The sequence below is a fragment of the Rhincodon typus genome, chromosome 4 (genome assembly GCF_021869965.1).
Source record: "Rhincodon typus isolate 14 chromosome 4, sRhiTyp1.1, whole genome shotgun sequence".
NCBI lineage: Eukaryota > Metazoa > Chordata > Chondrichthyes > Orectolobiformes > Rhincodontidae > Rhincodon > Rhincodon typus.
The window spans coordinates 44765992-44778512 of record NC_063335.1 but is presented as its reverse complement, the minus strand read 5'-3'; the positions used below and the strand labels follow the sequence as shown (position 1 = coordinate 44778512).

Genomic DNA, 12521 nt, shown 5'->3' with positions numbered 1-12521 from the left:
AAAGCACATGTGATATGTATCAACATCCTGGTTAACATTTATCCCTCACTAACACAACTAAAAGAGACATTTTGATTATTTATTTCATTGCTGTTTGTGGGAACTCGCTGTGTGCAAGTGGCCACTGAGCTTTCTTTATTACCACAGTGACTATGCTTTAAAATCGGTTTCACAGTCAGTTAGGACAACCTGAAATGATGAAAAGCACTATGTAAGCAAGTTCTTTATTTCTTTTTATTTGATGTGTACAATGGTTTGGTAATCATGTATCATAGCATCCAGGAACAAGGATAGGCCATTTGGCCCTTTAAGTCTGCTCCACCCATTCAATATGATCATGGCTGATCATCCAACTCAGTACCCTGTTCCTGCTTCATCCTGGCATTCTTTGATCCCTTTAGATCTACATCTAACTCCTTTTTGAAAAAAAAATCAATGTTTTGGCCTCCACTACTTTATGTGGCAGAGAATTCCACAGGTTTCACCACTCTCTGGATGAAGAAATCTCTCCTCACCTTAGATCCTTAGACTGTGATCCCTGATTCTGGATTCCGTTGTCATCAAGCATATCCTTCCTGCATTTATGCTGCCTAGACCTGTTAGAATTTTATAGGTTTCTATGAGATTCCCCCTTATTCTTCTGAACTTCAATTAACATAGTCCCAATTGATCCAGTCTCACTTTCTACCTCAATCCTGCCATCCCAGGAATCAGTTTGGTAAGCCTTTTCTGCACTGCCCCCATAGCCAGAACATAATTTCTTGGATAGGGAGACCAAAACTACACACTGTACTCCAGGTGTGGTCTCACCAAGGCTGTGTAGAATTTCAGCAAGACATTCCTGCTCCTGTACTTGAATCCTCTCACTATGAAGGCCAACATACCATTTACCTTGTTCACACCTGCTGTAACTGCATGCTTACTTTCAGTGACTAATGTACATCTTCTCCCCTTTCCAATCAATTGCATTCAGATAATAATCTGTCTCCTGTTTTTGCTGCCAAAGTGAATAACCTCACATTAATCCACATTATATTTCATCTGCCATGCATTTTCTCACTCACTATCTTTATGGAGATGGTGGTGTTTGGGTTCATTGTTCATTTCATTGGTGTTTCAGTTCACGTTCCTCCCCTGTCTGAGTGAGTTTATGGAACAAAGGATGGGTGCACAGCATACTGCTTCCAATGTCTTCTGTAACTGGCTCTTGAGGAGTGGAGATACTGTCCAAGTGTAATTGTCTCCAATTTTCTCTCTCTCTAGTGGAGAGATTGCTGCCTTGGCCAGTTAATATGACTTGGATTAAAACTAGAGAGAGTTGGACTGAAACTGTCTCTGCCCTAAAGTATTGTTAGTATACTGATATTGAGCGCTATCTGAATTTGCTAACTTATTGTCATTGACCTACATGATGCTATTGTTTTTCCAGGAATTTGTTTGACTGGATGGTTTATCTGCTGCTCTTTGCTCTCATAGCAACTCACGCTGTTGACTTAACAACGGAAAGCGAGTTCATTCATGTTGCACATATTCGACTATTTGCTGTGACTATCATATTCCTTTGGCTTCGGCTCATGAAGCATGTCCGAGCTATCAGGTATGTACTACTGTTTTTTTGTCCCTCAGATAAAAGATGTTTCCAGATCATAATACCTTTCTTGTCTGCTCCCTGAACTATGATACGCATTCTATAAATCATAAGCAAGTGCAAATGAATTTTATGCATTCCAGTTTTTTTTAAAAAAGGTTATAGTCCAGCATGTGTCCTACAGTTCGAATACAAGTTTGAAATTTGCTGCAGTAATTCTGTGATTGCCATTGGGCTGAATGTTCTGCTCTCCTGCCAAAGTGTTTGAAGGCATGAGGGCTGTCAGAATCCAATGGGTGGTCTGCCTGCTATCCACAAGCCCGGCCCTTACATTTTTACAGGGGGCAGTAGAGGGGTCCATCCCTTGGGTCAATTGAGATCTTTAGATGGCCAATTAATGGTCACTTCAGCACTTTGTCCCATGCCTAATCAACTTTCCTTCTAAGCTGCCCAAAGGGTTTGTGCATGCTGATTAGGATACTATTTCTGCAGAAGGGTCTAGACCCGAAACGTCAGCTTTCCTGCTCCTCTGATGCTGCCTGGCCTGCTGTGTTCATCCAGCTCTACACCTTGTTATCTCAGATTCTCCAGCATCGGCAGTTCCCACTATCTCTAACACATTCACTTCTGGTTTCATCAGCTGTTGCTGTGCATGCACACTGCAGGTCAGTGCAGGGAACATCAACCCTGCTGCTTACTTTAGTCATGGCAGAGAGAGGTCCTCAAATGAAAGCTTCAGCTGTTAAAGTTGGTTTTGGGCTGGGGAACAGACGTCCTTTGGGGCTAATTGTCAACGCACCAGCTTCTCTCCTCCCCCACCACCTCATAGTCACCTCCCCACTCCTCATGCAGATACTGTCATTGGATAACTGCCAGCCTCTCAAGACCCACATGGCACCTTTCTGATCCACTACCAGGACACTTCTGCACTTTAAAGCTGCAGTGGAGCCTCTCGTTGAAAAGCTGTAGCAAAGATATTGGACTCTCATAACAGACCCGGCTGCATTTTGGAGCTGATTGTCTCCCCCTAACTTTACCTGGATGCTTACAACGTCCCTGCCTTGCTTTTTTACAGCTTGGATCAGTGACACCCAGTTTGGGTTCCATCAGGGCCACTCAGCTCCTGAACTCATTTACAGCCTTGGTTCAAACATGGACAAAAGAGCTGAATTCCAGAGGTGAGGTGAGAGTGACACGCCTTGACATCAAGGCTGCATTCGACTGAGTAAAACTGGAATCAATGCATATCAGGGTGGGCAAATTCTCCAGTGGTTGGAGTCATACCTGACTTATAGGAAGATGGTTGTGGTTGTTGGGGGTCAGCCATCTCAGCTCCAGGACATCTCTACAGGAGTTCCTTAGGGCAGCATCCTAGGCCCAACCATCTTCAGCTGCTTCATCAATGACCTTCCCTCCATCTTAAGATCAGAAGAGGGGATGTGCAGTCATTTGTGAACATGTTCAGCATCATTTGCGATTCCTCAGATACTGAAGAAGTCCATATTCAAATGCAACAAGATCTGGACAATATCCAGGCTTGGGCTTACAAGTGACAAGTGACATTAATGTCACAGGAATGCCACGCTGTGACCATTACCAATAAGAGACAATCTAACCACCCGGCCCTTGACTGAATCCCCCACTATCAACATCCTGGGGGTTACCATTGAGCAGAAACTCACCACATAAACACAGGCTACAAGAGCAGGTCAGAGGCTAGGAATACTGCAGTGAGTAACTCACCTCCTGACTCCGCAAAGTCTGTCCACCATCTACAAGGCACACGTCAGGAGTGTGATGGAATACTCCCCCAGTTGCTTGATTGAATGCAACTCTAACAACGCTCAAGATGCTTGATACCGTTCAGGACAAAGCAGCTTGCTTGATTGGCACTGCATCTGTATGCCTCCACTCCCTCCATCACCGACACTCAGTAGCAGCAGTGTCTACTATTTACAATATGCACTGCAGAAATTCACCAAAGATTACCTTGGACAGCACCTTCCAAATCCATAGCCACTCACACCTAAAAGGACGAGGGTAGCAGATACATTGGAACACCACCACATTCAAGTTCCCCGTCAAGCCACTCACCATCCTGACTTGGAAACATATCGCCGTTCCTTCATTGTTGCTGGGTCAAAATCCTGGAATTCCCTCCATAATGTCATTGTCAGTCAAACCACAGCAGATGGACTGCAGCGGTTCAAGAAGGCAGCTCACCACCACCTACTCAAGGGAACTAGGGATGGGCAATAAATGCTGGCCAGCCAGCGATGCCCACATCCCACAAAAGAATTTAAAAATATTCCCACCTGACTAGTTCGCAATACTAGGCTCACATTATTTCTGTCTTGCCTTGCTGTTTATCACAGACCCAAGTCAGGAAGCTTTTTATGGCTGTCAACAGTCCTTGGTCAAGTCAAGGGAGACAGCCATCAGTCAGGAGGTCCCAGTACGGCTGGTCAAGGATAGCCTCCAATACCAGTCCAAAGTTGTCATATCTGAGCTGGTGGATAGTTGTAAGAACTAGCCTTTCTGATTTTTCCAAGGGGGCAAGTACCCTTTTCCTTAGAGGATAGAGTGGAGCTGCTATCTCTCTGTCAAGGTCGTGGACTTTCTGCAGGTATCTGCAAGATACATGAGAAGGTATCATAGACAATGGTTAGAAGAGAATTGTAATGAATTACCCTGACAATGGGGTTATTGTGGGATTTGCACTGGAATGAGGAACGGTACTTACTTAGTTGGTCTGATATGGATGGGTGTGATAGCACAGATGGCTGTGAGAAAGCAGAGAGAGAGAGAGAGAAGTGTGGCATTTTTCCTGGCACACTGGAGAAGGTCATTAGTCTTCTGGTGGCACTGTTGGCTGTTCCTCTGAATGGTGGAGTCTGCACAAACCCGGTGATGACCATGGACCTGGGTCTGGAGTCATTGCCTCCTCTGCTGGTCCTCTAGGGCGAAGGAAAAGGACATCCCTCCTATGCACCATCTCCTAGCCAGGACCTCCCAAGCCCTGACAGAGAACCGTGGTGCCATCTTCCCCGTTCCGAAAGCTTCACACTGTATGTCCATCACTGAGCAGAGCAACCTCAGAATGCCAGTGCTCTTCAGAGTGCACAGTGGCCTTTTAAATATAATGTGGACACCAACGATGCTGGTCTTTTGGCACAATGGAGAGCTGAATGGCAAGCTGTTCCAGGAATGATGTGTGGTAAGATGGGGACCGAATCAGCCAAGGGCGATGCCATGGGGTGCATCAACGAAAAATCTCACTCGGTCTTGCAGCAAAAAAAATCCTCAAGTTGACAGAACTGGAACTTAGCCCAAGAAATACAAGGTTCAGCAAAATTGAATCTGAATCTGTCAAATCAAGTACATTATTGAACAAGATGTAACTCTCCAAGTTTTGCAAGAAATAGTGATGAAAGGATGGCCTGAAAAGAAGCAAGGTCCCAACTATTGCTATATGAGTGTAATGATCATAAAGAGATGAATTGACAGTCCAAGATGGCATATTGTGTAAAGGAAATAAAGTCATTATCCCTAACTAATTGAGAGCGGAGGTGCTAAAATGTATCAATGCAAGCCACCAAGGCATTGAGTCAAGTCTGGGGAAAGCAAAAAAAATGTGCTCTACCAGCCAAACATGAGAAACAAAATCAAGGCCAGTGTCAGCCAGTGCAGCGCTTGTAATGAGTAACAAGCTAAGCAAAGCTATAGAGAGCTACCGATGACACATGAGTAGATCTCTTCATTCTCACGGGAACTCATTATCTTGTCACAGTAGACTGCTATTCTGACTACCGGGAAATGACCTAGCTGACCTCAACAACTACTGCTCAGATTACTGAATGTCTGAAAATACATTTCAGCTGTCACAGTATTCGCATCATTTTGATTAGTGACAATGGTCCCTCAGTTCATGAGTGAAGGATCATTCCCTCATAGAGGATTGGGAAATTCAACACTGCACATCCTCTCCACACTAAACCCAGCCAAATGAAAAAGCTAAGGTCACAGTGAAAATTACTGAAGGAACAATAAAAAAAATCAAAAAAATTCAGCACAGAGGCAATCCTCAAATAAAGAAAACATACCTACTGAGTATATATAGTCCAGTACAGAGATTGATGTCATACTGCCATAAACCTTTCTTTCAACAGCAGAAAAGCTACTGAAGCCAGAGGTAGTAACAGCTGTGGGTGACAAAAACAAAGTAAAACAATAGCCAAATTCATTTTGACAGATGAAAGTCAAGGCACAAACCTTCAACAACGTTAACAAGAATCAGTCCAGGTGGCAATTTGAGACCTGAATGGAGCAATTGTCACCTCCATCACGCACAATGAACAACCAGATAGGCTTGTACATCCCACCACAGGCACATATGCACAACAGGAGTAGCTGTTCCTCAACTGCAAGTGGTCCATCAGGAAGGTGTTCCATTCTCCTTCAGCATTGTTCACAGACCACCACGACCACCCACCTCCCCACCCCCAAAAATAGAAATGGAATAACCAGTACTGCAGTAATAACAAATAACACAGGAATGACATTCTCCAGGGAAGGAACATCACCCAAGTGAACATACAATCATAATGTGCACACATATGATTAAGAGGCCGGCACAATTTAAAGGTCAAATATGTAATGCATGTATGAAGACTCTTGAGGATAATGAAAATAATTTATAAGTACAGTGATATATACATATAGGGTAACTCAAAATGTACATAATATTGGATGCAATTTATTTTTGTTTTTATGTATGAAAGGGCAATATTTGGGATAAAAATGAAATTGTATTAATGTGTCTTCTGGTTTGTTGTTATGTGACCTCTACTGATTCAGAACTGCGATCTTGCAGCCAGTTTCAATAAAGTCATAGTACAGACCAGACTATTGCCTTAAGAGCTCAAAACAACTATAAACTATTCCTTAGCCAGAATTACTGGCTGGAGCAGAGATAATTTACACTGTAAGATGTACCATTCTCTACAAGGTCAATTGCTCCTGATTTTCGTCAGCTGCTGCTTTTGAGCTTAAAGATAATGAGTATGCAAGGTGATTCATGCATGGATAGCTTGCTTTCACTGAGGGGAAGTACCTTTATCACATCTGATCATGAAAATTTAATTTGCACCAAATGCATAAGTTACGTGCACGCTGAAATCTTTAGCAAGTTAAAGAGATCTGGTGTTGTTAGCATGGGGTCTCTATTACCCAATATCTTAATGCAGAACGTGTGGGTGAAAAACTGACCCTTTCTTTCTCTCTGCAAATGTTGCAACATAGAAACATAGAAGATAGGAGCAGGAGGAGGCCATTCAGTCCTCTGCCATTCTTCACGATCATGGCTGATCATCCAACTCAATAGCCTAAACCTGCTTTCTCCCTGTAACCTTTGATCCCTTTCACCCCAAGTGCTACATCCAGTTGCCTCTTGAATACATTCAATGTTTTGGCACCAACTACTTCCCACAAGATCTTCTTGCAACATTTTCTGAAGTTAGTTCAGATTTCCTGCATCCCAATTTATCATTTTCTGAGACATTGCCAATGATTGGTTCCGGGGAGAAAATATATTTACAGTCTCTATAATATGCATAAAATTTGATACCACAATCTGTCAGGGCTGATCAGAACCAAAACTGCACTGGATGCCAGTGTGGTTTTGGTGGCTTATGGTTGTCCAGGTGCCTGTAAGTATGTATTAGCCTCCTTTAAATATGCAGTTGGAACTCTGTTCCGTTTGCCAGGTCCTGATTGTGAAGTTCACGTAGAAATGGTTGGAGCTTGTGTTATACATGCTCCACCCAGTTTCAGCCTTCCTTAAGGATTAAGTGATATTCAAATGGATCGCATGAAGTTGCTCAAAAACAGAGAGTGTTTCTCCCTGGCCCACAGAAATATTCTGTCTCTATGCCGAGACCCCACTCCTCTCCAATTGCCTTCCATCCAAGCAAATCCAACCCAAACTTCTTTGGATGCTGGAAATCTGAAACATACAGAGGTAAGGCTGCATTTATGGAGGGTAAAACAGATCTAACATTTTCAGTTAAGGACCTTTCGTTCACAATAAATGTGTATATAAAACTACTATACACTTCTTGAATGTATGTTAGAAAATGTGATATATTGCTGCCTGTAGCAATTAAAAATTAAACATTAGTAAAAATTGGGAATATTTTTCATTGAAATGTCTGTCTGAATTCCCAACTCCTTGGAAAGACACATTGCAGCCAGGTCTCTTCCTAACCTTTGGCATTCTCCTTTTATTCTATAACTTTTTTCTCTCAGATACTGTTCTAAACAATAAATTGCTTTATATCAAGAATTCATTATTTTGGAAGTAACTTTTTCTACAAATAGATTTCCATTGAGTATACCTTTTAAAAAGGGTAAAGTCTCCATAGTCCTACTGGATTATAGGGCTGCTGTCTGATTACAGAGAGACAGCTAGTGATGGTTTAATCTGAAGGTCACCACATCTCAGGCAAGGAAAGAGGTTGTGAAGAAGAGTCCTTCATGGTAACCTCAGCTGGTGAAGGAATTGAAGCCATACTGTTCCTCTACGTTTTGAAACAGCCATTGAGCCAATGTCAGAGTTTATCCTCCACATTTATCCCAGAACCTCTCTTCCTCTATCAGCACCAACATGTCCTCTTCCCCCTTTCTCCTTCATGTGTTCATCCAACTACTCTTTAAATGTATCTATACTATTGTCCTTTGTGGTAGCAAGTTCCACAGTCTTGGCAATCTTACGGTAAAGAAATTCCTCCTGATTTCCAATCATTAGTTTATATTTTTGAAACCTGGACTAGGAGTCCTCCGGCGTAGAAGCATCTCTTCATTCATCTTATCAACCTTCTTTATAATTTGGACTATTAGGTTATCACCCAGCTTTTGCTTTTATAGAGAAAAGAGTCCCAGTCTGTGCAGTCTTTGCAGATAAATACATCCTCTCACTTAGAGTCATATAGTCATTGAGTTATACAGCATGGAAACAGACCCTTTGGTTCAACTTGTCCATGCCAACCACATATCCTAAATTAATCTAGTCCCATTTATGGACATTTGACTGATAACTCTCAAAACCCTTCCTATTCATGTACCCATCCAGATGCCTTTTAAATGCTGTAATTGTACCCGCCACCACCACTTCCTCTGGCAGCTTGTACCATACATGCACCACCCTCTGCATGAAAAAGTTGCTGCTCAGGTCCCTTTTAAATCTTACCCCTCTCAACTTAAACTATGCCCTCTAGTTTTGAACGCCCCTACCCCAGGAAAAGGACCTTGGCTATTCACCCTATCCATGCCCCTGATGATTTTATAAACCTCTATAACATCACCCCTCAGCCTCCGTAGCTCCAGGGAAAATAGTCCCAGCCTATTCAGCCTCTCCCTATCACTCAAACCCTCCAATCCTGGCAACATCCTTGTACATCTTTTCTGAACCCTTTCAAGTTTAAAAACATATTTCCTGCAGTAGGGAGACCAGAATTGAATGCAGCATTCTAAACGTGGCCTCACCAATGTCCTTCCGGGTTTCATCTTTGTGAATTCTTGCCTCATTGTCCTTTATTAGAGTATGGAAATCAGAACTATATACATACATAACTATATATGAATGTGGCCTAATCAATGGTAAAATGAACATAAAAATTAACACATTTTCATATATCTGTTCCATTTTTCAATATCATCCCTCTCAAAATGAACCCACTCGTAGTTGGCCTTCTTATTACTTCTTTATTATGGCCTGCATCACTATTGTTGATATTTTGTGTATGGGTATCCCTGGATTCTGTATCACATTTAGATACTCATTACCAAAGTGGTATGTGGCCACCTTATTCATCCCAACAATCTGTAACATCCCCTCATTATTTGCATAATGTTGTTAATTTTCTTGTCTAGAGCTCTGGGACCTTTCATTGTAATGCTTGGGAAGATTGTCGTTGACCTCTTGAAGTTCCTCTTTCTCTATGGAGAGTTTTACATTCCTTTTGCTTGTGCATTTTGGATCATATTTGGTGGTGAGTCTAGTATTTACTTGCAAATCATTAGTTCTGAAATTGTATTTTATCTTTTGTTGGGACTGAGGACCATAGTTCTCTTTCGGACAAAAGACCAGCAAATGCCTGTATTCTCAATAATTAACGAACCGTTTATGAGAGAGCAGAATGGCATGGTGCACACAGGAGCAGTTTCTGCCAATATTGTCTCATTAGTGGGCCATTAATAGGCACTTTCCCATTTCTCATTAAAAGGGGAATTTCAACCCTGTCATCAGAACATTGAAAATACTGATGTTATAAGGATTACAGAATCATGACTCACCCAGAAGGTAGGAATTATTTTAAAATGTAAGGATAATAAAGAGAGCACAAAGACCAGGAGTGATAGGAGCAATTTTATTTCTCAGGAGAGTTTGGAAATTGAGAGTGATTCATTTGATGTTTTTGAGGTAAAAGTAAAACTAAATGGTCTCATTTGAGTCATCAAGAAGGTGGAGAAGAGCATGAAAAATGCCACAAGCACCATGGGCAGAATAATGACAGAAGATTTTAGAATGCAATAAGAAGAACTGATGATATCAATAACATCAGTCATTGGTACATGGTGTCTTTAAGCTCATGACTAGTGTCATGTTTTCTAAAGCAAACATTTTCATCACATTTCCTGTGGATAATTATAAATTGGATAATGTTCGTGTAGATTTGATTGACTTTTTTTGGCACGTGTGCCAAAGTACAGTGAAAAGCTTTGTTTATGAGCGGTACAGGCAGATCATAGTAAGTAAAGGATGTACAGATCAAAAAAGACTAGAGGCATACAGGTTACATTGCACAATGCGTGTGCTAGGCGAGATCAACGTTAGCAAGATCAGTGTTATTTGAGGCTAGACAGTCCATTCATCAGTCTGATAACAGCCGGGAAGAAGCTGTTCCTGAAGCTGCTTGTGCGTGTGTTCAAGCTTCTGTATCTTCTGCCTGATGGAAGAGGCTGTAGGAGGTCATTACCAGGGTGCAATCGGTCTTTGATGATGTTGGCAGCCTTTCCATGGCAGCAAGCCATGTAAATGGAGTCCATGGATGAAAGGTTGGCTTTCATGAGGGTCTAGGCTACGCACACAACCTTCTGTAGTTTCTTACGGTCCTGGGCAGAGCAGTTGCCATACCAGGCCATTATGCACCAGGACAGTATGCTTTCAATGGTGCATCTGTAGAAGTTGGTGAGGGATGTTATGGGCATGCCAAATTTCCTGAGCCACCTGAGGAAGAAGAGGTGTTGTTGTGCCTTCTTGACCGTTGCATCTACGTGGGAAGGGTTGAGTCTACTTATGGTTCCATTTGCATCAAAGGGACACAGTTCAGAGAGAATCTGAAAGGAACCGATGTTTGCTCAGAACAAGTTTGGGTTCCATTATGTGCATAGAATATAATTCAAACCTGATGGAAGGAGTAGATTTGGAAGATTGGCAGTTGTTCTGTTCCTACAAGGCCCACTCCGTGCCTCACTACTTTGTTAGAACTGGTTTAACATTCTGGCACCTTGGAGTCAGCACCCAATTACAGCTACAATGGACCTGTTCCAAACATACTTATGGTTCCACCCTAGAATTCAAGCCGCTGTCAGTGGCCTCCACTTTGGATCACTCTAGATTCTGCTCGACTACAGTTCTGTCAGTGGACCTTTCAGAACTTCGAAAATCGTGAGAAAGGACAATCTCAGAAGATGCAAATCGTGGTCCTACATTTCCTGGTTTTGTTTTCCAAACATAGTCAATTTACAGTCTCACAAGGGGGAAAGGTGAGGTTAAACAAATCCAGAGCTCCCCTGATGATTACAGAGATTAAATGAAGCAGCCAAAAGGGTGCCTATGACAAATATGGATAATAAGGTGGATAATAAAATTGAGGGATCTGGCAGCCATTTGTATAATATGAAAATGTTATGTAACTTGATGATAAATTCTGCGCATTAGGAAATTGTAGTGTCTCCAAGATTCAAACCTGACAAGATAGAGAACTTTGACTTGTGACTTTTAACTATATCACTGTTAGTTCATTGTTGCTGCATCAAAATCCTGGAACTCCCTCCAAACAACACTGTGAGTGTCCCTACACCACAAGGGACAATAGCTATTAAGGATGGGTGATAAATGTTGATGCAGCCAGCAACACCCACATCGCATGAACAATTTTCTTTAAAACACGAGGCTGAGTATATAGAGAGTTCAGAGAGTATATAGAGGGTTCAGAGAGGAAGTGATAAAAAATTTAAGGGAAGAAGCTGGCAAAGAACATAAAAGAGAATCCAAATGTCTTTACATAAGCTTGTGAATAATAAAAGGTGATAAAAGAAGCAATGAGACAGATTAGTGATCTTTAAATAAATTTATGAGTCGAGGCAAGGATGCATGGCAGAGTTACTAAGTTAGTTCTTTGCATTTGCCTTCAACAAGACAGAAGATGCTGCCAAATTCAGAGGCATATAAGACGTAGGAGCAAAAGTAGGCTATTTTGGCTTTGAGTCTGCTCCACCATTTAATAAGATCATGGCTGTTTTAGTTGTAGTCTCAGCTCTACTTTCCTGCCTGCATCGCATAACTTGTGTATTCAGGTTCCATTTTTTACCTGGTACAAGGGCCTTATTCTGTAGAGTGGGAATTCTAAATCTTTAAAGAAGCCATGTATAATTTTCAAGAGTGAATAGATCTGGAGAACTGAAAAACTGTCCTATTATTTAAATGAAAATAAAATACCTACCTTTGGCTGGGTGAGTCGAAAAAAATCTGATCCAGAAGTTCCAATACTTGTTCACACAATGTTAAAAGCTGCCATTAAGCCATTATTTAATGGTTGGCTGCCTTCTATAGTTACATATTTTTATCATGCGTCATTATAAGTAAACAATT

At 41.8% G+C, this 12521-nt stretch overlaps 1 protein-coding gene across 1 annotated transcript in view; it reads left to right on the top strand.

The window, feature by feature from the left end:
- LOC109926123 (transient receptor potential channel pyrexia) overlaps window positions 1-12521 on the top strand; it is a 79010-nt gene that overhangs the window by 49694 nt on the left and 16795 nt on the right. Inside the window, exons 14-15 of the mRNA XM_048595742.1 lie at window positions 1430-1597; window positions 9518-9636. Of these exons, the coding sequence (XP_048451699.1) occupies window positions 1430-1597; window positions 9518-9636 (287 nt within the window). The remainder of the gene's footprint in view (window positions 1-1429; window positions 1598-9517; window positions 9637-12521) is intronic.